At 34.6% G+C, this 25,921-nt stretch overlaps 3 protein-coding genes across 4 annotated transcripts; all 3 read left to right on the forward strand.

The window, feature by feature from the left end:
* The first annotated feature begins 2,058 nt into the window (after window positions 1–2,058).
* LOC115985067 (UPF0481 protein At3g47200-like) lies at window positions 2,059–3,364 on the forward strand. Its single transcript, XM_031108038.1, has 2 exons — window positions 2,059–2,197; window positions 2,361–3,364. Exons 1-2 carry the CDS (start codon window positions 2,059–2,061, stop codon window positions 3,362–3,364), a joined length of 1,143 nt encoding a protein of 380 aa, XP_030963898.1.
* Window positions 3,365–6,159: 2,795 nt separating this feature from the next.
* On the forward strand, window positions 6,160–10,305 carry LOC115983455. 2 transcript variants are annotated; one of them, XR_004090060.1, is made up of 3 exons: window positions 6,160–6,565; window positions 8,926–9,309; window positions 9,473–10,305. XR_004090060.1 is itself a non-coding variant. In XM_031106131.1 (2 exons), exons 1-2 carry the CDS (start codon window positions 6,194–6,196, stop codon window positions 8,998–9,000), a joined length of 447 nt encoding a protein of 148 aa, XP_030961991.1. In that variant the 5' UTR covers window positions 6,160–6,193; the 3' UTR covers window positions 9,001–10,305. The 2 variants fall into 2 exon arrangements, 1 of the variants encoding a protein (XP_030961991.1); XM_031106131.1 differs by having other exon boundaries at window positions 8,926–10,305.
* Window positions 10,306–17,147: 6,842 nt separating this feature from the next.
* On the forward strand, window positions 17,148–20,356 carry LOC115987815 (putative UPF0481 protein At3g02645). The gene is made up of 2 exons (XM_031111425.1): window positions 17,148–17,374; window positions 18,722–20,356. Exon 2 carries the CDS (start codon window positions 18,749–18,751, stop codon window positions 20,156–20,158), a length of 1,410 nt encoding a protein of 469 aa, XP_030967285.1. The 5' UTR covers window positions 17,148–17,374; window positions 18,722–18,748; the 3' UTR covers window positions 20,159–20,356.
* Window positions 20,357–25,921: the final 5,565 nt, after the last annotated feature.

Here is a 25,921-nt window from a genome sequence, read left to right on the forward strand (position 1 = left end):
TTTATATAGATATTAAATAACAACTTTAATTATCACTTTAAATATTAATATTCAAAAACTTCTACCAATTAACTTTAAAAAAAATTAACTTAAAAAATAATCACAATCAAAATAAATTATTGAAAAAAATTTACTATTTAGCACAATAAAAAGATGTACAAAGGAAAAATTAAAACAAATAACAAAAACTATTGATTAAACTTACACATTCAGATGGATAATAGCAAACACTTGAAACTTCCAAAATGAAAATTGAAAGTTTTTTTTTTTTTTTTTTGGGTGGCTTTTAAAAGTTTTGGGGGGGAAATTTGTGAAATTTTAAAATATATCTTGGACATTTTGGAGGTTGTTGGATGTATATTCCATCATTTTAATGGTTTTTTTGGGGGGTAGTCATTTTTTTTTGTTAATTTGGTGGTTTTATGTTATTTTAAAAGGTATTTTGGTTATTTTGGAAGTTTGGGGTTGTTTGATAATGTTACCGATTGTTCTAAGAGCTTAAACTATTAGGATATGATAAATTTAATCATTTAATTATGTACTTCTAATACTCAGTAAATTTAATTATTTAACTGCATACTTTTAACACTCCCCCTCACGTGTGGGCCGAAACTACCTTTTAAGATATGTGAGGCCCAACACAAGGGAATTTAAATAGGAGATAGAGTGGAGGAGATAACGATCGAACTCAGGATCACTCTGATACCATGTTAAATTACAGATTGTTCCAAAACCTAAAGTTTAAGTTATCGAGATATGGTAAATTTAATCATTTAACTACATACTTCTAACAGATAATAGCTAAATTTTAAATATTTATATTACTATTAAAGATAACTATCATAGTTATTTTTTTTATTTAATGTATTTTATATTACTTAAAAATGGAGCAGTTAAAAGGGGCAATATGCATATTCTATCAAATGTTATCCGTAGAAGTTTTCTTTTTCTATGAAAAATTAGAAAAATTCTAAACATGAATATAGATAGTAATAATCTTGGAAATAAAAATTTCATTATTGGACTAAAAAAATGTTATTTCATTATTCTTATATAAAAACACCTATACAGTTCATTTAAACAAATCCTATGCGAATGAAGGGTCTATAATCTTCTTTTATTTAAGAATAATATATAAAAAAAAATCAATGCTTAAGTGCATTAGTTATCAAATCTCAATTTTACTCTAATTGATTTATTTTTCTGATGATATTTACAAAAAAATAAACTATGCCGTTTCACATAATTATTATTACAAGCATTATTTTAGTGTTTAGGAACATATCAAGCCTAGCCTATTTTGTTCAAGCATGGTTTGGTATCTAAACAAGAGAAATACCATGTCTTCAGCATTTTCAAAAAGTTCAAATTTTGAATGTTAGAATTTTAGGATTTGAAAAGCATATAAATTTAGTTTCCTAGAAGTTTAATTTGAATATTATTGTTTTTTTCCTAAAGTTGCACATAAGTGTGATAAATCTAACAGAAATTAAAAATTAAGACTTAAGTACTTAACTATAGTTTTGACTTTTCCAATCATGAATATTATTAAAATTAGGCTTCATGACAAAATAGAAGATAATTTTTAATAAATTTTTTTGGTTAGGTACAATGAAAGAGGAATTGAAGGAAAATTTATAACCCAATTGATTATAAATAATTCTTGGTATTCAAAATAACGTCAAGCTCTATTTTACTAGGTGATTGAGTTGAAATGTATTGAGAAATAATTATATTGTATCGATACTAAATAGATACAAATTATACTAATTTAGTTTTAAATCTGAGTATATTTATTGTTGTTGGAAGGTAGCTACTTTGTGTTTATGCTGCCGTACAAAGATGAAACTCATGAAACCCTGCATCGAAGTTGAGATTGAAGATAGTGATGATATTATTGTAGACGTACCATTAGCCGTAGACCTGGACCCCGATGAGTAGCCCGATTGTTGTATCTACAGGGTTCCCGAAAAACTCCACAAAGTAAATGAAGAACCCTACACTCCAGTGCTGATTTCAATAGGCCCTTTTCATCACCATGAAGAAAAGTTAAAGAAGATGGAACAGTTGAAATTGAGATATTTCAAGGAAGCCTTATATCGGACTAAAAAGGACCAGAAGGATCTTGCAAAATACATTGTAGAGAATGAAGTACGTATCCGTCATTGTTATGCAGAGGAGTTCCATAACATCAACAGTATAAGAATTCATAAAAATTATTCTTTTGGATTCTATTTTTATCATTGAGCACTTGTTGAGGACTAAGGAAAACTCACGAAGGAGTTCGCCCTCAAATGGCACTACCTACTTCGAATGTACATGGTAGATACAGGATTTATGTCTGTTTAATTGCAAAAAAGCACGGAGAAATCGAGAAGAAGACAATCAAGAATCGGAAAACCCAGAAGAAGCTGATCATGTCCAAAAGAAGGAGAAACCTTGGCTAAGCTATAATATTTTGCAGGACTTGTTATTACTTGAGAACCAGGTTCCATTTTTTGTTCTAAAGGAATTATATAATTCTGCCTACCAAGACCTTCTTAATGTTCAAGAAAATGAGGACAAGTCCTTTCATAAGTTTGTTGTAGATTACTTCAAACATTTTTGCGAAGATACCGGTTTAAATTGCTCTTTTGATGATTACCAGAAGATATTGGAGGGGAAGCAAGTCAGACATTTAACTGATTTCCTAAGATATTTTCTTCTTCCGCAAAAATGGAAATTTGGAAAAGGTATTGAACGTCTACCTTGTGCAACAAAGTTAGCTGAGGCAGGAGTGGAATTCAGAAAAGTCAAAAATAGATGCCTGCTTGATATTGGATTTCAGAAAAATTGGTTATTAGAAAAATGCCCGTGTTTAAATTTGTCATGGATCTTGAGTTGCTTTCCATGCCTCAAATGCTTGCAGAACATGCAACCTGTCTTGGAACTCCAATCCTTTATAGTAGGGGATGCGACTGAATGTGTTATCAGAAACGTCACGGCCTTTGAGCAGTGTCATTATCCACAGGAAGCTATCATCTGTAATTATATTGTGCTATTAGATCATCTTATTGACACTGCGGAAGATGTGGATCTACTTGTTGAGAAAAAGATCCTGGTTAACTGGCTAGGAAACAATGAGGCAGTGGCAACTTTGATCAACAAACTTTGCCACCAAATTGTGGAAGGCAATCGTTCCTGTTACTATGAACTCAGTGAACAAATTCGCGGGCACTATAGCAACTGTTGGAGCAAACTCATGGCATCCTTTACAAATCTATATTTCCGTGATTTTTGGAGAGGCACCACAACTGTTATTGCAATTGTGGTCCTGTTTTTCACTTTCTGGAATTTCGTTACCCCTTCTATCATTCACCGTTAAACATCTGTGGTTGATTCAGTGTTGGAGACTTGAAGTTGGGAGTGTTTTGCTTCTGGTTGCTTTAGTTGCATCTGAACCTTGTAATAATGCTTTGCTTCTAGTATACCAATTGTATTCATGTTGTAAGTTTGTGATGTCGTTTCAGCAGCATGGATATTGGAGAAGAGTCGTATTTCAGTAAATATAGCTCTATGATATGTGATCAGAATGAAATCCTATGACATGTAAAGCTAATATTCATTTCTTGCTGTTTTGCTCCAAAACTTTGTTGGGCTGTTTGATTCGTGGAATGTTGCGACCATTACCATAACATTAATGATATGTGATGACATACTAGTATGCTACAGCGTTTGGTTCGTTTATATGTACATGACAAGATAAAATTACCAAGAGATTCACATTACAATAACAACTTTATTGTAATGTGATTATCTCATGAGATGGTGATAATCTTATACAATGTAGTAATAATTTATTTAAATGAAAAAAAAAAAAAATAACAATGTCCATGTCATAACTTGTAATTACAAAATTATCATTGAACAAAATGACATAAGAGCAAAACTTAAATCGTGAGTTTAACTATGGTTTTCAATTTTGAAATCATGAGTCACATTCACAATTTTAGTGTTATTACACACGTCAAAACCTCCAAAATACCCCTAAAACATCTTTAAATATCGAATATCCTTAATACCTTTAAAATAAGAAAAATACTCCAAGATCTTTAAATTGACAAAAATATCTCTTAACTCTCCATTTGACTAAAATACCCTTAAAACATCCAAAATGCCCCTCCAAATTTATAAAATGACCAGAATACTCTTTAAAAGCCTACAAAATTACCAATAACACCATTGAAACCTCCAAAATGAACAAAATACACAAGAAATCCTCCAAAATACACAAGAAATCCTCCAAATTGAATGAAATACCCCTAAAGTCTCTAATATGACAACAATACGCTTAAAACCTCCAAAATTTTTAAAAACATTAAAAATGACCAAAATACTTCCCAAAACCTCCAAAATTACTGAAATACCAACAATATCTCTAAATTGACCAAAATATCCGAAAATCTCCCAAATAACAAAAGACATCTAAACTCTTCAAAATTACTAAGTACCTTCATAAACCTTCAAGCTGCCCAAGATACCCATAGAATCTAAAAATGATCAAAATGCTCACAAAACTTCTAAAATGACCAAAAATGCCATCCAACTCTCCAAAATGACCAAAATTGACTTGAAACGCTCTAAATTGAATAAGAGACCATAAATGTCTCCAAAATCACTAACATACTCTCAAAACTCAAAACCTTCAAAATAACTAAAATATACCCCCAAAACAACAAAAATGACCAAAATATCCTCTAACCTTTAAAATAACCTTCTATACTTCTTATAAAATAACAAAAATACCCATAAAATCTCCAAATTACCCACTGTAGCTTGTGCATTAGTCTTACCAATTATATGTTGGCCTCCAACCTTAGCTCGTTGATTGTTATGTCTAATGGTTTTTTAGATTGTGGATATGGGACTTTGGGGGTTAAGAGTTTAGTAATCTAAGTGAAAGGGTAATTTTGTCATATCATTTTCTGAGAGTCAAATGCAAAGCAAATAATTGTTAAAGCTAGCGTTCAGATGAATTGTGGGGTACAAATTATTCGGTTTGTTACAATTTGGGTGATGATTTCAAATTTTTAGTCTCTGTTGCATTGTACAAGTAACCTCATAGTTTATAGTGGATTTTTGTTATTAACCCAAATTAATTATATTGAAAATTTATATTTTATATATTTCAGCAAACTAGATATTAAATATTTTCAATTTTTTATTAAAAAGATTTTATGAATTTACTCCTTTGCCCATATTCACTTTTGGCCATTTTGATAAAGTTTTTGATTGATTAAATTTGTTAGTTGAATTTATTAATTCAAGTAAGACTAGATTAGGATTCAACAAGTGGTATTAGAGCTTAGTTGATTTATTGGATTATTTATTGTGTCAATTATGAGATATCTATGACCGGTAGGTCCTGATGGAATTTGAGAGAAGATTATATTCAGTACAAGTTTGCAGTCCAAGTGTGCATGAGTATGGGTTAAGCAACATAAGTAGTGATTTTTTTTTTTTTCCCCAAAAAAGAAAAGTTTGCTTTGATTAAGTTGGAGCTATCTCAAAAGGAAAAAAAAAATGGTGATAGAATTTGAGTTAGAGTGGAGATTTCTGTGAAATGCCTTAAATTCCTATTGTGACTTGAAAAGTTAATTGGTTTTTTTGTTAAAGAAAGAAAAACTAAATTTGTTTGTTTTTTTGGTTTCCTTGGCGTGGAAAAAAAAAAAAAATCTTAGAGTGGAAGAAAAAACTATCCCTTGTCAAATGAGCAATGAAATAGGAAGTCTTACAAATAAACAATGATGCAAACGATATTTTGGCCCAGGAGTTTTTTCCTTAAAATTGAGAGTGAAATGAAGAGAGATAGAAAGGTGGAAAAAGAAAAACACAAAACTACATTATTTTAGAGAGAGCTGACTGAATTAAACGAATTAGAAATTACACAACAAAATTGAAATTTAGGCAAAATTAGAGAGTGCAATTTTTTTTTTTTTTTTGGATAGTATAGAGTGCAATTTTTAATCGATGGCGTTGATGGGTTTTAGGAACTTTTGTGAGTTAATGGACTGATTGTTTTTTTTTTTGGGCTGAATTAATGGGCTGGTTGTTTTATAATGTAGATGGTGTCATTATCATACCCACACATCAATTCATCTATGTAAAAAGAGAGACCCCATCCCCCAACAGGTCTAAAGCCCAAGTTAAGCCCATGCAAAAAAAGGGGAAATCAAAGAATGTACAACAAATTTTAGATAGACTAAAAAGAGAGTTGGGGGCAGAGCAAGACTCTGCAACTGTAAGAGCTAAAGCTGGAGAGGGCAAAGTTGAAGTTGGATCGCAGATGGAGGAGAACGAAGGCGGCGGTGCTGGTGGTGGTGGGACTGGGACTAGGACCTACAGCCACATCTGGTGGGCCCTAGCTAGTGCTGCCCAGTTGGGGTGGGCCATATCTTCCTTCAAAAGAGGCCACGCCGGCGACTCCCACTTCATGCCCTTCAAAGCCTTCTCCGTCGCCTCCCTCTTCGTCGGTGCCACCGCAACCGCCGCCGTTTCCGTCCTCCATGTCTCCGGCATCCACAAGGTCTGCTTCTCTCTCTCTCTGTGTGTGTGGCATTTTAGGGGCTTTTTAGTCTTTTCAATATCAAGTCGAGGCTGTTTTATTGTTCATTTTCGAATGTTTTATAAATGTGAAACAGTGTGGAACAACTTAAGTAAAGAATTCATGTGCTATTTATGAGAAAAAAAAAAAAAGAATCATAGGAAACTGCAACATAAACCATCTTCATTACGAAGAACTAAGGAGTTTTGGTCGATGCTTAAACTGTGTCTTTTTTTGTAGTTCATCTGACATGATTGAATATGTTATCTGTAGATTTACTTTACTACTTGTGTAAGATGGGTCTTAAACAATCTTCAATGTGTCTCCTTCAAAATTCATATGATAGAAACCCGATTTAGGATGCTTCGGAGTCTTTAGGTAATTCAATGATAGGTTTCGTAAAAGGGCGAAACTTAGGAACGGTTACTTATGTACACCACATTAGGTTCCTCAATTAAATTCAAACACAAGGCTGTACTGCATTTTAATTTAATTGGGAAACGTAATGCACCTAAGTTTTACCCTTCACAAAATCTTTTTATATCTATTTTGAAATGGGTGGGTTAGATTTTGTTTGCCACATCATCAATAATTTAAATTGAACCAAAATGGTGATAGTCAACGTTCGTTTAAATGTTGCTGACGTGACGAAATGGATGGATAGGATTCCAGAAATTTTATGTTGGAGTTCCCTTAAGAACTCTAGAGGATGGATCTGTAGAAACACACCCTGAGAACAAAACTAAATGAACACTGTTTAATTTGAGTATGTTGTTCATTGAATAAATTGAAAGAGGAAAAAGAAAAACATTTGATGTGATTTTTGTCTTCTGTTAGTCGCAAAAAGTGTTTATTAATCACAGGTACTTCTAGGGTTCTAGTCCTATTTCAGGCTTTAATTAAAAAGGTTGGCAGTGCGTCCTGGTGGTAACTTGCCCATGTCATGATAAGCATTGAACAAAACAGATATTCTTTCCTCATATTTTCTGTAAATAGAATTTCTTTGTTCAGTGTTTGCCTATTGTTTGATCTATTTAGTTGTTAACCAGTATCTGGTGATGATGGTAACAGAATGAGTCATCTAATTTGTTATTTGAAGTTCAGTTGAGTCCTTTCCCCCAACTTGATTTTTTTCTAGTATGAGTGATTTTAGCTGGGGTGTACTGAGAGCATTAATGCTTGAAAAGTTTTCCAACACATGTGAGCTCTATTTTACCTTTATTGGTTCTGAATTTTGAACCTCCTAACTGGAATTATGCCCTTTTGGCCATATATAAAAACTTAGCTATACTTCATTGTTGTGTCATTACTTGGAAGGGATTGTGTTTCAATTGTATCTTTGCTCCATTGCTTTGAGTTAAATTTTGGGTGTAAAAAGATGTTCTCTTTCTTTTGGCAGATGTTAGAGATAATCTTTTAAACTTTTATTTCTTTTTTCTCTTCTCTTTTTCTTCTTCCAACCTCCTGGCAGTTAGAGTCAAGTACTTCTACCTCTTTTTTTCACCCTAAATTTCTACTTTTTCTATTCTCATCTCCAAACATACTTCAAACCCTCTATGATGTCACCTAAAATCCTAATTATTTATTCTATACTAAGCTGATTTTTTTTGGCAGACAAATTGCTACTATGAGTTCAACAATTTATCAGCTATGATAATTGATCAATAAATCACTGTGCATCGCATCTTTTCCACCTCATTATCACTAATTATATAGGGATTATGAAACTTACTTCACTTGTTGTTTGGCTGTTTGTAATGGATAATAATTTTTCATTTGATAATGTTTGAAGATCTTATTGCTAATCACTAGAAAAGAGTAAAAGGGAGGGGGGACTAACAATAACTCAAATGGAACCTCCTTGTAAGAGCAAGGTGGAGGGTAAACTTCTTGGTGTAAGACCTACCAAGTGAGTATGTAACTTACCAATTAAAAAAAAAATAATAATAACCAATATTTTATTATTATTATATCCATGTTTACTCCTGCACGTAGTGGGCTTTGAACCCAGTTACAGTTTGAACTAGAGCACATTGGCATAATAATTAATCTCTCACTATACCTAAAAGTGAAGAACTTTTCTCAAGCGATTGTTTGGTTTATTTATTAATTATTGTTTCCTTCGCCATCCTTTGTGTTTGTGTCAGCTGTCAGCTTGTGTCTATGCATGTCTAAAGTTTCTTCTTTTCATTTATGGGATGGAGAGTGGCATTTATAAAGAAATATAAGTGCTTCTATTCTCATATATGACCTTTTAAAGGTAGCGAAGTCAACATAATTATCCTTTTGAATTGTATTTTGAATCCTTTGAAAATGTGCTCAATGTTGCATATCTTATATAGGTGGAAGACCTCCTGGAAGTGGGTGCAAATATAAGAACTGGACTTGGAGTTCGTCCAAGGGCACGAGATAAATAAGTTACTTCTCGTATACATAAATTGGAATATTTTTGTTATTTTTTAGGCATGGAGTTTTATTTCTGAGAATGATTTTAGCTTTGTCCGGCCATCTTCTTTGAAGATCATTGTCTATATTTTTTAACGAAAACAAATCCATTTACAGAGAATGGATTTCATGCATGCGTAAAAGCACACTCATGGTTACACTTTTCTGTTTCTTTTCAAAGAGAAGCTAGCAGAAGATTTTTCTATTTTTAAGAACCGTCCTTGCTTCTCTCAAACCAGAAGTAATATGTTGTGTGCTCTTTGTCCATGATGAACAAATGGGTGAGAAATTTCCTATATGCTTGAGTTTCCTTTTCTTTTTCTTAGATAATGCTTGATAAGAAGCTTGCTACCACTGATTACATTGAGTTAATATCTGGATTTAAATTCTATAAGGATTTAGTGTAAAACCATATGGTGACACCCTCCAATAATTTTTGCGCAGGATAAAAAAATTAGGATTTAGGTGACAGCGAGAGTAGAAGTATGTTTGGAGGTAGGTACATAAAAAGTAGATGTCGATTCAAATGAATCATCTTTTCTACGTGGGTAAATCTTTGCCTACTTGGAAAGAGGATAGCAAGTTACAATCAGCCTTCTACTTTTGTCTGCACAACACATGGGTTGGAAGTTGGGAAGGCCATCAGTGCAGGGTGGGACTCTTTGTCTAGTTTTGTTGGATATAAAGTAGGGATGGTTTTGGCATGATGCTTGGAATGGTATTGGTCATTTGGTTCCTTTATTTCTTATGCTATTCTAGCTAGTTGCAAATAAAGATGCTATGATGTTTGAAATTTGAATATATGGAGGCGATTTATGGTAGGGTGCATTGGAATCCATTTGAGGCCTGTTCAAAATTGGACTAATTTCTTTGTGGTGGTGTTCTCAGCTTGGATCAGTATGGGTACGGAGGACAAGGTGTTTCAGAAATTAAATAAAAATGGTTGTTTTAGTGCTCATTTGTATTATGAGGCATTATAAAGGAACTAATACGTTTTGGGAATGTACCAGTGCTCAAAAATGTTGGTTAGCATCAGGGGTGTTGAAAAAGCTCTTGTTGGGTCTGTATATGCCTTTCATTGAACTGTTGGGAAAAGCGTTGCAAACACTTCACACACTGGATCCAAAGACATTTTTCGTGGCCATATGGATGTAATAGAAATGTTCAATGGAGAATAGAGACAAATCAGCGGGCACAAGCTCCGTTCCATTGAAATGGAAGCCACCACCGCCTCATCATTTTAAGATGAACATGGCACTGACATCTTTCATTGCAACCAGCAAAGTGAGCTTTGGGATTGTTATTATAGACAGCAATGGAGCAGTTATGGTGGCTTGCAGAGACCAGCTTCCTCTCTGGGTAATCAACTATGGATGGCAGCCTACTTATCACTAAAAGCCTTGATGGTTATTGAGTTTGCAAATAGCTCCTTGCACTGCTGAACTCAAAGGAACCTTGCCTATTGGAGATTACAGATTTGGTGGAACCTATTCGATCTTTTTGTTGCATTGATCCTTACTCTAGCATAGTTGAATTCAATTGGGGAATCTAAAATAACTAATTTTGTCAGAGATAAAGAGCGCCTATGAGGGTGATTTTATTTATGTGGACTTGGTTCTTTTGGAAAGTTACGATAGAAAATTTTATGAAGTGAGTATGTTGATCCATCGTTGCTTCGAGAAAACACAGTGGTAGCATCCAACTGGTGACCCATTTGACAAGACTTCCCCCAAAATCATCGTTAACTATCAATGTAATAAGGCGAATAATAATTAAAAAAACAAACAAACAATATGTTAATTAGAATAGTAAATACGAAAATTTTAGCTATAATTTTTACTAAGACATCGTTATGAGGCTGATGTTAATGCTCTTGCATAGGTCCTACATATTCTTCTAACTATGGCAATGGTGCACATTCATTCACATTGGAATTTATCATGTGGTGCTGAATTTAAGTGTCAAGGGTATCTATCATGAGGCACGTGGTCCTGCTTTGGTGGATTTTGAGCGGATAAGTATCAAAATGTTTTCTGAGTCGAGGACAATAAGTACTTTAATATCTATTCACAAGAACAAGGGAGATTCAAAACTGTACAAATTACTGTGAAATTAATCTTGTGGGCCACACTATAAAACTTAGGAAAAAAAAGTGATCAAGTATAGGTTAAGACATGAAACAACAATGTCGGAGAATCAATTTAGTTTTATGCCAAAACAAACTACCCATGAAGCTATTTTCTTATTTAGATGTTTAATGGAATATACATAGAGGCTTGTAAAAATTTTAATATGGTTTTCATTTATTTAGAGAAAGCAACAATAGGATCCTTAAAAGGGTTAAGTGGTGGGTTTTGGAAAAGAAAAGAGTTCATCTGAAGTATATTAAGTTGATTGAGGATATAAATGACGAAGTTGTAATTAGTGTGAGAACAACTAGAAGAATCACAAGTGAATTTCCTATCACTATATGTTTGTATCCAGGATCAACATTAAGTCCATATCTCCTTTAATAGTGATGGATGAGCTCACTAAGTCAATTTAATAGGAAGCCCCTTGGTGTATGCCTTTTGCTTATGATATAGTTTTATTGAATAAAATTAGAAGTGAAGTTAATGCCACATTAGAATTTTGGCGAAGTGCTCTAGAATTTAAAGGCTTTCGATAAGACTTGATTGTTAAGAGATACTAAAGAGCAACAATATCTTAGATCAATAATTCATAAATATAGAAAGATTGATGAGGATTTGAATTATAGGATAAGAACAGAGTGGATGAAATGGAGAAATATCTCAAAAGTTTTATACATTCGTAGAATACCTATTAAGTTGAAGGGAAATTTTTATAAGACCACTATATGACTAGCTTTGCTTTATGGTTTTGAATATTGGACTATTAAGAAGTAACATATTCATAAAATTTACCTCTCACTTTGTTGTCTGGCCTTAGCTTATTTGACATGATTTGTTTATTATTAGTTTTGACTTCACACTAACAAGTCAGTCAATCTTAGCAATGGCAAGATTTTGACTTGTGGCACTCTATCTAAGCATTATTCTCTACCCAGCTCATAAGATGTGAGCGACACCATAAATTAATCTTTTCTTTGGTAAACAACAATTACAATGGTCCTTCTTATGTCCAATCTATAGCAAGTCTTCGTCTTACAATGAAATGCCTACATCACACCAAATGGTGGTCTGATGGTAGGAATTCCTCACGACTTATCACATTGCAAGTTTGACGTTGTAGGTTCAATCAGTGGTATGTCTCACCTAGTGTTGGGTGTGGTCCAATGCCCTGCAAAACAGAGTTTAAGTGGGTCGGAAATAAGGAAAACACCTACAGATTCCATTTTCAATAGAATAATAAAAATATATTAAAAATGTCATTAGTGAGGGAGATTCCATTGTACATCTTCATGGTTCTTGATAGTTGAGATGTACATAAAAATCTTATTTATTTGAAAATGAAAGGGTTAGTTATTTAATTTAATTGTGACTTTTTTTTTTTTTGAAATATAGTTTGAACTTATGGTGTACACTTGTAATGATTGTTTGTTATCATCAAATAGTTTTTGGTGTTGGTAGATCACTTATTCTACCAAAATAAACTTTACCAGATGAGTTAATTAAAATGCACAATTGTTTTATTTTATTTTTTTGATAAGAACTGTAACTCACATTTAATTGTGACTTATGTTCACGAAAACAAGATGCCAATCCTAGCAATTGCATAATATTGACACGTGGCACCTTATCTTCTCTTTTTATTTTTTTTGTGGTTAGCTCATAGAATGCACAAATTCATTTTCATGTAAAAGATGAAGCGCTCCTTTCATAAAACTTGATTCATGTTTTGTGAGTGGTGCGTTTCGTTGTTTCCCCTTTGTAGAATTGACTGAGTATAGTGGCACCACAATATAAATCTCAGTCTTCTATCAAAAGACAATGATATAGGACCTTTGTCATCGTCTTTTTTTCTTTTTCTTTTTCTTTTTGCAGCTACTAAATGTCTAAGATAGTGAGAAGTGAGTTGTGAATAAAGTTATAACACACACACACAAAGAGAGAGAGAGAGAGAGAGAGAGAGAGAATATTTGTTGGTAGTAGGGCAATAATAGGGAAAAACAACGGGTGCCCAAAAATAAAGGTAAAGCTAGAAAATTCTAGTAGAAAAGTAATGCATTATAATTTCATAGTAGTGGGGTACGTAATAGTGACAATTTGACAGAGATAGAGAGATGAAGATAAAAATACACAATATAAAAAAAATGTCACACAAATTTAACAAAATTAAATTGTGACTTGCCCACATTGCTAACTCATAATTTTATAACTAATGTAAGGACACAATTCCTTTGCGGCCCAATAATGATGTTGGGCTCGCACATGAAAGATCCCTCACAATATGATTTATAGAGATTGGGCTTGAAAAGCTAGCCGTTGGTCACGGGCCGATGCCCGGTCTTGGTTTTAGAGAAATTCGCGTAGAAAAAGGATTTGGGCTTGAACATTTAAGTCCTACGGCGTCACATCCTATGGTATGGGTCTCCTCGGACTTGGTCCGAGGACCATTAAGGTCTTACCCCGGTTACCCAACGATGGGTTTTTTCTGTGATCTCAGGTGTTGTTGAGGTATTCTCACCCATGTAGTCTTTCTTTTTTGGAGGTGGGATGGGGCCTCCCCCCAGACTCACTTGCTTCTTCTTTTATACTAGTCTGTGTTCGCTGTCCTTCGTCCACGTGTAGGGTCAACCTTTACGAGACTGACATTTGTCCCATCAGTCCCATCCCAGAATTATTGGGGATGGTTGATAAAGCTGAAGAATACGGCTCTGTCAGGGGCAAAGCATTAAATGGCAATGAGAGCAGCTTTCCCGGATATTCTTAGATCCCTTTTTTAGTTTGGCCCTATACCAGTTTTACCCCTCTTTTCCGGTGGGATTCTGGATCTGCCGAGGACTGAACTGTCCTCGGCTGCCCCCCAAAATTGTTTTGTGCTTTGTATTGTAGAGTTTGGGCCACAGCTCTCCTCGGCTTGGGCCTTCGGATTTCCAGGAGCAACTGGGCTTGGCCCTTAAATTATTGGGCCCCACAATAGCCCCTCAAAACCCTGCTACCTGACTTCTTGGTTGGATAGAGTGATTATATCCTTCTATCTCCCTCCTTTAGCCTTTTCTTTAGAGCATGTATTAGGGTCCCCCTCCATGTACCCCTTTTACTTTTCCTGCTCTTTGCTTGGGCTGCGTTCCTTGGGTATGGCAATGTTTGTTCTATATTTCATATACCTTGCTGGGCCATACCTTTGGAACATTGGCAATGTTTGATTTGCTTTCCTCTCTGTGTGGTTGCATTGTGCATAATGTATGTATATCTATATCTGCTTGTATATATGTGATTATGCACTTTGTATGATGGACTTTCGTGACTACGTGAGTGACCCTCTCTAGTTATGAGAGCTCTTAACCTTGTAGTGTGGGTATGTGCTCAAGGTGATTGCCGTAGATGCATATTCATGCTATATTGTGTGCATCCAAACATCATGAAGATGTACTCTCACACATGGTTACATCCAAACAAACCACCATAGGGGAAAGGATGCAACCAAACAAACAAAGAGGACCCCAAAGACTAACAAGCACAAACCCACAAAGGGAAAGCAAACAAGAACATGGCAGAAGCCTAGATCTAAGCAAACAAGCATCGATCCAAACACAAAAAGCATGGAAAAGAGCAAACAAAACACAAACATGCAAAAATGAACTAATCCAAACCCTTTATTGAAACTTGGGTGTATGGATGTAGGCTTAGACCACTAGATCTAGATCTACACCCTACCCAAAAGCCAAATCACAAGAAAGAGGCATAAACAAGAGATATAGAGCTAAAAAGCACCAATAATAGCATCCAAATTAATTTCCAAGAGTCCTAAAATTTGGATTTTCTTAAAATGACTTGTAAAAAGTCATGGGAATTTTATCATTGAAGGGATTTTCCTACAAAAACCCATGGGAACATCCTCCTTTTAAAAAATCCTCTTTCACAAATGCTTAGGAATTTACCCTTGAAAATGATTTTTCTAAAGTGCATGAAACTTTATTTCCCTTCGTTGATTTTTCACCACCTTTTAGAGTTTTTCACCAAAGTCCATTTCCTCAACCAAAAAAATAAAATCATGAGAAATTACCTTTCCAAATATTATGATAGGCCAAGAAATATTCTTTGAAATATAGGGTACAAAAGATTGAAAATAATTACAAGTAAATTTGGCACAGAATTAAAGCCAATACAAAACAGTTGTAAATCACAACTTTACAATATATCTGGCTTGGTCCCTTAAAGAAATATTTTAGCTCTGCCATTGCTTATGATACTTTCTTCTCTTCTAGGACAGATCACTTAGGTTCTGTTTCTATCATTCTGTGTGAACAAGATGAAAAGTAAATCATTCTCTAGAAAAAAATAAAAATAAAAATAATTAAGTAAACCAGGTCATGTGTGAGTGGTTCGTCTTTCTCTTCTTGTCACACAAAAACAAAGAATCAAATCAATAATTTAACACATTATTACATTCTAAAATTGTGATGGTCAAAGTTTATTTAAAAGAAGAACAAAGTTATGAACAGAACAAAAAATTACAAGAATAATATTTCTAATTTTTTTTTCTTCTAATTAATAAACTTATAGAGTAGTAAAACTAATAATGGTGTGACAAAATTCAGTTGGCATATATATTTTAAATGAAAGTGCAAATTTAAGATATGTTTTGCAAGGGCTTCCTCGTGATTTCCTACTGCATTGCTAGGATGGTTCTTTGGTGGCAGAGGCGAGGATAGGAACTTTACACATACGCTGCTTTGACTAAAAAGAACTTAGAAGAGAATAACTTATTACAACCATGCGAAAATAAGCCCAGATATTATTGATGTCACAACTACGACTACGCGGAGATCACTTTATTAATTATTGATGTATAATTATCCACTTGTCAGCAAAAGAGGAAGAAACCGCGTGAAGTAAAGTCATACATCACTTTATTAGTTATTGATGTATAATTATCCACTTGTCAGCGAAAGAGGAAGCAACCGCGTGAAGTAAAGTCATATATCCAGAGCATTAACTGTGACAGCAAAAGAGGAAAAAAAAAATAAAGATTAAAAAAATAAAAAAACCCAAAACAATTCATTGTTTTCTTGAACTTTTCACATAACAGAGTAACTCTCTTCACTCTAGTTGATTATATCTATATTTTTAATTAAAAATTCAAATTCTCTTTTTTTTTTTAATAAATTGTTTATATTATTTTAGATAAAATGATAAAAAAATAGAATATTTAAACTACTGATAGCTAAAATCTTTAACACAACCGCAATGAATATTCTAACTTAAAAAAAAAAAAAAAAAAACTTAGCCAATGATGACTTTCTCTATTCTTTTCTAACTTTCTGGAAAAAAAAAAGAAAAAAAAAAGTAACTTTAATCATGTTAGCTTTTGAATTTGAGCAAGCTTGTCATTTGTGCACATTTTACGAAGATTTTTTGTCGCTGCTCAATGCTTTCCTTCGAACCTTAGTTTTTTTTTTTTTTGAGCAACCTTCGAACCTTAGTTGGATTTTGTTTTTTCTACTTATTAATAATTGGTCATGTTAATGGGTGGTTCAAGGACATTGATTAAGGATTTAGTTAAAAAAAATTTTCATGAGAAAAATAAAAAATAATTAATATTTTATCAATTTTTTTCATTTTTCATAAAAATAAAGTCAAAACTTTTTTTAATTGAATTTTTAATCAGTTTCCTAAAATTACTCGTTAACATTTCCTATTAATAATATGTTTGGAACAGTTTATTTGATTTATTTATTTTATATACAGCATTATATATTTTTATTTTTTTAATATATGTTTTTGTTTAATTAATGTTTTTAATTAAAATAAGTTAAGGAAAATAAATTATAACAACTACTGACAACATTATGCCAAGTTCAATCCAGTAGATTTGGCTTGTATTTTTCATTGGATATGTTGGATAGTGGACACGTGACCCAAGCTGTGTCCAAATCGAGTTTATTAAAAAGTAGGTGAGAGACAGTTATATGTTTGTCAAAAAGACGTCATCATTATGAAGTAGAGAGAAGAAGGGTTGGGGGGTACACTCAATAAATAGGAGGGCAAGAAGGTTTTGAGAATTGCTATTTATTTTTTGGATGGTGTACAGAAGTAGAAGATTGTTTCTTATATGAATGAGTTTATGCTATGAGAGAGAATCAAATAGTCTTAGCCTTTCTTCGGTGGACATGATCTCTATCATATTGTGCTAGCTTTTTCTTTCAAGTACAATTTGCAGGTTCTTTTCTCAATCCTTTCTCTTCAAATAGAATTTGCATGGTTCTTTAGTACATCGTTTCACTTTAATTTTTTTCTACAATAAATTCGCCAAGACCGATAATCTAGTTTATTTCTTATTTCTTAAAATTTAGTAATTTAATTGAGTTCATATTTAAAAATTTTAATTATAAAATATACATTAAGATTGGTTAATTATTATAGTTTATACTTTCTAATGTGGTTTTTTTACTCAATCTAATTAACTCTCCTCCCTTTCAAGACTCTGTTTCTCTCTTCCATGCCTCTTTTCTTCATAGTGGTGCGTGGGTTTGGTGGCTGTGAGTTGTGGTTTGGGTGGTTTTTGCGGTGGTGGTGCGTTTTCTAGCGGTTGGTTTTGGTTTGTTGATGATTTTTTTGGTGGGCTCTAATGTGTGGTTGTATGGTTTTGGGTTTTGGGTTTTTTTTTTCTTTGGGTTTTATGGCCGGCGGTGGTTTTCGGTGGTGGTGGTGGTGGTGGGCTCTGATGTGGTTGATTTGTTTTGGGTTTGTGGGTTTTTTATTCTTTGGGTCTTGTGGCCGGCGGTGGTGGTGCGATCTGATGTTTGTGTGGTTTGTTTTGGGTTTTGGGGTTTTTTTTTTCCTTTGGGTTTTGTGGCCGGCGGTGGTTTTCAGTGGTGTTGGTGGTTTCCAGTATGGGGTGGATTTGCAATGGAGGATGCTATGGTTTTTTGGATTTGCAGTGGAGGATACTATAGGTTTTTAGGATTTGGGTCTTGATGCTATGGTTTGGCTGGGTTTTATGGCTGGTGGTGGTAGAAGCAGATCTGAGGTTAGAGAGGTAGAGCAGGTCTGTGAGGGAGAAAGACAAGAAAAGAAAACTGTAACGGAGGCTTAAGAGGGTTAACGGTGTAAGGGTTTTTTTGTCTTTTAAGGACCAAATTGGTCATTTTCAAAAATCTTGGACCTCACTGTCATTAACCCAAACCTTAGGGGTGTTTTCTGGAATTTACCCAAAAATTTAAATAGGTAAATATATTATGCTTTTAAACTAACGTGATCATGTGGCTTTCTAATGCCAAGGTTACTTAATTGTGGAAGACTTATCTTCACAAAATAATAATAAGGTAAAAATGCATTTTTGGTTCATATATATTTTAGGCATATTTTCACTTTAACTAAAATAAGAATAGACCCAAAAGGTAAGGACCAAAAAGTGTATTTTTGCTTAATAATAATTATGGAAGATTTTCGGAATCCTTTACATTTGTGGACTCAAAGATAATGTTAATGCAAGTATCATCACGTTGTTAATAGTTGTTATCATACTAAACTATATTGATAATGATTGTTGTTTGTACATCATTAGGAAAAAGTAAGTTGAAGACTGAAAAACATGGGCGATTTTGCAATTGCTATTGATACTTTACACGAGAATGAAGTTGAAGAGATTATCATTGACGTTACACAAATCATCAAGGAGTCTGCCCAGTGGCACCCTGAGTGTTGCATCTACAAGGTCCCCAAAAGACTTCGCAAGGTAATGGAACAAGCCTACACTCCAAAGCTAATTTCAATTGGTCCTGTTCATTACGACAATGGCGAACTGCCGAACATGAAAACTTTGAAACTGAAATATTTCAAGGATTTCTTTTCTCGTACTTTTAAAAGCCAAAAGGAGTTTGCAAGTATTATTGAAGCAAACGAAGATAAGATCCGCCATTGTTATGCAGAAGAGATTCCTCTACCTGAAAGGAAAGATTTCGTGAAAATGATTCTACTAGATTCTATCTTTATCATTGAGCTCTTCTGGAGGAATTTTGAGCGCGCAAGAAGAAGCACTCAAAAGGAATATATGGTAAAGGATTATATATTAAGGGATTATATATTAAATAAACCATGGCTAGCGTGTGGCATATTGCAAGACTTGAGATTACTTGAGAATCAACTTCCATATTTTATTCTTGAGCAATTACATAAAAAAAGTGGGTTTCCAGCCAAACAAGAATCCTTTCTTACGCTTGCCTGTATGTACTTTTTTGGTGGTGGCGGAGAATTATCCATTGATAAGAATAAAGTAAAACATTTCACTGATTTGTACAGACATTTCTACCACGCACCACTGGGTAACCAGGGCATTGGAGAGGGTATTGAGCATTGTGCAACAAAGTTGGACACAGCAGGACTGCTATTCAAGAAATGGGAGCCTCAAAAACCTGAGGGAAATTCATTTGAAGGAAGTAGAGATTTACTAAAAATAGAATTCCAGAATCCCTCAGAGAATCTGTACATCAATTGGTCTTGGCCCTTGCATTGCTTACCGTGCTTGGGAAAATTGTCATGCTTGGAGCATTTGCAAACTCGCCTGGAAATCCCACAGTTTGTCGTTCAGGACGAAACTGAAGAACTTTTCCGAAACCTCATGGCCCTGGAGCAGTGTCATTATCCAACTGAAGCCTACATATGCAATTATATCTTACTATTAGATCATCTTATCAACAGTAAAGAAGACGTGGAGTTGCTTGTTGAAGAAGGTATCATTGTTAACTCATTGGGTAGCACTGAAGCGGTTGCTAATATGGTTAACAAATTTGGCCAGGAAATTACGGAAATAACCTCCTATTACTGTGATGTTGCCGATGCAGTTAATAAGCACTACCTAAGCCCTTGGAACCAAAATATGGCATCCTTAAAAAGGGTATATTTCCGGGATATTTGGAGAGGCACAGCAACTGTTGTTGGTGTCTTGGTCCTCATTATGGGTTTATTAACTTTCCTTGGGCCTTCTGGCTTGGGAATATTTTAACTTTTTTCATAGTGATATTTTCATATTAGTTGGAAGTTTGGAACGACAGTAGTTGTCTTGGAATTGTCAATCTGTTCAGCTTGTGATGTACTTTCCTTTCTAAAAATTTTAGAAAATTAAGTAAAGCTGTATCTTCTACCTCTATTCCCTAATGAAAGTGTTATATCCCTTTCTATTTCAATTTAACACCAGATTGTATAACATCATTCATTGCATTCTTTCTAGTACTGGTAACGGGTGTAGAAAATTTCCCTACAATAAGATTAATTTTGTATAAAGTGAACACCAATGTCCCTCTCCAAGTTAAGGTAGAAGCTATTATACGGGCCCTCCAGCTTGCATCTGGTCAGCTAGTTCGGTAGTTCCACACCTTGTAATGGAAACTGGAAAGTGATTTCATGTTTGCATAGATGCTACTAATTCTCAGGTCATAACAGCACCTTGGAGGCTGCATTATTTTGTTGAGACTATTCAGAATAATCATAGCTTTTTAGGAGAGGTATCTGAGAGGGATTTCACAATTCCACATTGTTGCCTAATTACAATTCAAACTAACTACTAACTATCAGTTGCAAGAATAGATAGCAGCTTCGAATGAATTAAATCAGTTGCAAGAATAGACATAACTTGTAAATTCCTAAAATACTAAACAAACTATAAACACGTGTGGAAAATACAAGTAAACCAAAATAAACAAACTAAAGCAAATAACAAATATACAAACTAACTCTCCCCCTAAGTTAGATAAATAAATAAAAAAATTTATTTTCCCCCAATTTCAAAAACAATTTCAACTCCTCCTAAACAAAACAAATAAGATTTCCACATATTCCCACATTTCATGTAACTCTCCTCCTTTTTGTCATGTATTTACAAAGACAACTCAAACAAAGAGTAAACAAAAAACATACGCAACAAAAATCAAGAGATAATAGAGAATCAAGGAAACAAATGAAGAGCAACAACTCCCCTTAAGAACACTTGTTAGGTTTTAAAAACATATTTCTCCCTCTATAAAAATAGGAAAAACAAAACAAGTTTTAGGGAAAATTTAGGAGGTGGGGAAAATAAAGACACACAAACCAAACTTTAAAAAAATTAAGGTGAGGATACACATGAAGAAAAATATTCTCTCTTTTAATAAATGCAAACTTGACACTATGTGACCCATAAACAGTTGCATGAGTAGAGAAAATATTTGCACATTGATTATCCGTCATATCTCTTAAAAAAAATATTTTCTACAGTTCACACATAAAAATAGCATATACTAAAATGTATACAGGACTCAAAAATTAATAAATCAATTTTTAAATCAAGTTGAGTACCCAATATAGAAAAGTGTATGCATGTTATGTGTGAAAACAATGAGAGATATGACTGCAAAACTGCAAGATGGATACAAGAAAAAAAAATGCAATGCATGTGAATCCTTAAACATAAATGATGCATAAAAAAAATTTGTCAAAATCTTAGAAACTGAAAATTTTTCAATTTCGATCGGTCGAGCATCGATCAAATACCAATCAAGTCAGGTAGATGCTAGACTTGAAAAATCTAGAAATTTTCGATTGATCAAAAATCACACTCGATCGTTCGAAATTTTGGAAAACTGGATTTTTTTGAAAAATTGCATAAATTTTATGCAGAAAACACTCAAACCAAATAATTTCATAAATGAAATGCATAAGAATGAGTTTAAAAGTTTTTCAAAAACATTTGTTTTCAACCCAGAACTTCAAAAACAAGATTTTTAATCATCAAAAACACAATTTTTGCCAACCCTTAAACATATTTTGGATCAAACACCATAGAAAACATAAATCTTGGATGGCCAAACCAAATTCACACACAATTTAATGTACTAAGTTTAGCAAAGAATAAGTTGTAAAGTGTGTGCAACTAGTAAAAGCATGAGATACATGTGAGGTGATAAGTAGATAGTAATCAATCACAATTTCTACATTATTCATCACATAAGTTTGAAAGAGACTATCACCTAAAGAGTTACATCATATAACTCTCACATTTCCTAGAAAACAAGCTTGCAATCATGTAATTTTCTTGTTTTGTCTCATAATGTACACACAAATTTTATTTTAACGGCTGATATACCAGATAATTGGCTATATCCTGACCCTTGATGGCCTTTCGCACTACAAATACAATGTAGCACTTGAATAGCAACATTTGCCAACGGGAGATCTTTCCTATGACGACAAGCTTTTCAAAGATGTACTTGATGGGATCCATATGGGAAATCAACCGCATAGTAAAGTAGTGCATCTACTGTCGAAGCTTACGTGAGGCCCATGCCAGCACACAACATGTATTGCTTGATCTTGTCGAAAGTTGCTTGACATTCATTCGTCCACTCTATCTTTGTATCCTTCTTTAAGAGCTTGAATAAAGGATCACACATGGCGGTCAATTGCGCTATGAAGTGGGCTATATAATTAATCCTTCCTAAGAAGCTACTAACTTGGTTCTCGGTTTTTGACGTGGGCATATCCCTGATGGCTTGGACTTTCATAGGGCCCACTTCAATCCCTCTCTGGCTAACTATGAACCCAAGCAACTTCCCTGAATTAGCTCTAAAGGTGCACTTATTAGGGTTAAGCCTCAACCTGTACTTGAAAAGGCATTTGAACAACTTCCAAATATATCAAATGATCTCTAGGAGTGCGCAACTTGGTGATCATGTCATCTACATAGAATTCAATCTCCTTATGCATCATATCATAGAACAAAGTTACCATTGCTTGCAGATAAGTCGCACCTGCATTCTTCAAATCGAATGGCATGACATCATAGGCATAAGTTCCCCAATGGGAGTAAACGCTATCTTGGCTTTATCTTCTTCAGCCATCTTGATCTGATTGTAACTTGAGAACCCATCCATAAAGGAAAATAACATATTGGCCACGGTATAATCAATCAGAGTATCGATGTGAGGCAAGGGAAAATTATCCTTTGGGCAAGCCTGGTTCAGATCTCAATAATTAATGCACATGCATACTTTCACATCTTTCTTCAACACAAGAACAATATTGGCAACCCAATTAGAATAGGCTATGACAGTAAGGAAACCGACACTCAGTTGTTTTTCCACTTCTTCCTTAATCTTCAGGATGGCTTTGGACTTCATCCTTTTAAGGGCTTGCTACACTAAAGGGCATTTGGGCTTAATCGAAATCTTATGGACTACAATCTCAGTATCTAACCCTAGCATGTCTTGATAGGACCAGGCAAAGATTTTCATGAATTCCTTCAGTAGAGCTACAAGCTCATCTTTCATGTCCTTAGGAAAGTTTACCCCAATCTTAACAGGTTTTTCCTTTTCGCTTTCCTCGGCCAGGTTTACCGCCTCTGTCTCTTCTATATTACACTTGGACCTTTTGCTCTCTCTACTCAAAGCTTCCAAAATATCTCGAGGCAAAATCAAACTCTCTTCCAAACCTTCAGCATCATGATCCAAATCTATTATCTAGTTCACATCGCTTATGTCCTCATAATGGCAAAGAGATGATCTACCCACTTGGGAATCAGAACATATCCTATAGAACGAAACATATACTGAAAAGCATAAGATAATTTAAACACACATTCATGAGAAATTAGTAAAAGAGTGATGCAAGAATTTTCCTGAATAATACGCTAAATATTTCATTAATGGATTATGGGTAGGGGGAAAACAAAGTTCATGCCTGATAATGATAAAAGGGAAATGCTATTGGGAAAATAAACTGGGGAGATAAAAGGAATACGAAAAAAGTAGGAAATGACATAATCATGCAAAACAAACTAGATATGCTATTCCAACCCTCTCAGGCAATTGGAAAACCCAACCATACAAGGATAGAATACTCCTTACTTAGCTGGTGCAATCATAAAGCAAGGCTCAATGGTTCAAAGGCTTGCCATCTTGCCTGGTAATCTTGGTCGGATAGTAGAAATCGAACCATCTTTAGAAGACATGATTGTTTTCACGGAGAATTCCTCGGGACAGAGCCGAATAACACAAGCTAGATCAGACTCTTCACCCTCCACTTCCTTGAAAAGTTATGGCATAATGCACTCGGCCGGAGCAAAAAAAGTGGCTAATATGGGTAATAGACATCCCTAGGCTAGCAAGCCTCCTCTTCATTCCTCTAGAAGCTTGAAATAGTTCTTCACAAGTGGGCTCATATCCTAATCTAAATCCTCCTTTGTTATCTGAAAGCTTAATCAAACTAGGGCTCCCATGACCTGTGCCTCTGAGGCCTTGGCCTAACTTGTACCCAACCTTGAGCATCTCCTTAAGGGCCATCAAAATTGTTGTAGGCCATCCTGACTCAGGCTCAAAAGTATCGCGAATCATAGAAACTAGCTCGAAGCTTTGGAATGATTCTTCAAGAAAGGCATTAGCATCGATTTAGGGTATAGATGTCTCCTGATAAATAGTCATAGGCTCCTCGACCATAGTGGTTATCAACTAATTCACAGATATAAACTTGAGTCTCTAGCGAAGGGTATATGGAACTGCACCTACTGCATGTAACCAGGGTCTTCCTAAAAGCAAATTGTATGGAGAATCAATCTTAATCACTTGAAAGTTAACCATGAAAGACCTTAGGCCAACTTCAATCATTAATTTAATCTTGCCTTGTACTTCTCGGCGTTTTCCATCAAAAGCTCTAATAATCATGGAGCTAGGCCGGATAAGCGATATATCCACCTTCAAGCACTCTAGAGTAGCCATTGGGCAAACATTCAAAGCAAACTCATTATCAATCAATACCCTTGCAACAATTAGGCCTTTACACTTGACTATGATGTGCACGGCCAGAATATGATCATTTCCCTCGAGAGGTAGCTCATCGTCTAAAAAAGCAACCTGGTTGGTGGCCAACACCAATGATACCATACCCTCAAAGAAGGAAACCATAATACAGTAGGAACATGTGTTTCTTTCAACACATTCAAAAGGGCTTCACGGTAGACCTCAGAAGATAATAGCAAAGCCAAAATAGAGATCTAACCTAAAGACTTGTTTAACTACTAAATCATACTATAATCGGCCTTTCGAATAGTCTTCAAGAATTCCTCAGCTTTTTTTGTAGTGACGCTATTCCTGACTGGCTCAGCTGTACCTTTGCCAAGCTCCTTCCTTCTCTTCTCTAACTCCTTAGGAGTATAACATCAACCATTCCTAGTGAGTCTAGCTAAACCTGAAGAGACATTTGAACAAACTTATTCCTTCCCAGTACGAATGATTAAACCCTCTTGAGTCTGTAGATTAGGTGCCAAAGAAAAGGTCATTGAAATGATAAGATCCGAACTAGGTAGAAAGGTCTTTGAGACCTTCGAAGCCAGATACCCCAGAGCTTCTTCGAATAGACCTCAGCAAAACCAAAGGAGAAAAAACCTTAAACAATGGGGACAACATGGGTTTTTTTTTAACAAACCCTGGAGACAACTTTGTGATCTTAGGCAACGATAAAATTAGTGGGGCAAAGCCCTTGATGGTTGACATAGCCTGTTCCTTCTTTGGAGCTGACGCTTCCGAATCTAGAGATGAATTTACTATCTCTTCAATAACAACCAAAGTTGGAGGAGCTGATATCCTTATCCCTAGAGGGACCTTGCAAACATATTCCTTCAAATACTCATCCCAATCTTTCCTAGAACCCACGGACATAGCACTATGGCTAGTTCCTTCTTGTAGTCCTGGAGAGCATAGGCTAGTTGCCATGCAAACCCCTGTGCATGACCTTTCTTTCT

Source organism: Quercus lobata, chromosome 4, assembly GCF_001633185.2.
Source record: "Quercus lobata isolate SW786 chromosome 4, ValleyOak3.0 Primary Assembly, whole genome shotgun sequence".
Lineage (NCBI taxonomy): Eukaryota > Viridiplantae > Streptophyta > Magnoliopsida > Fagales > Fagaceae > Quercus > Quercus lobata.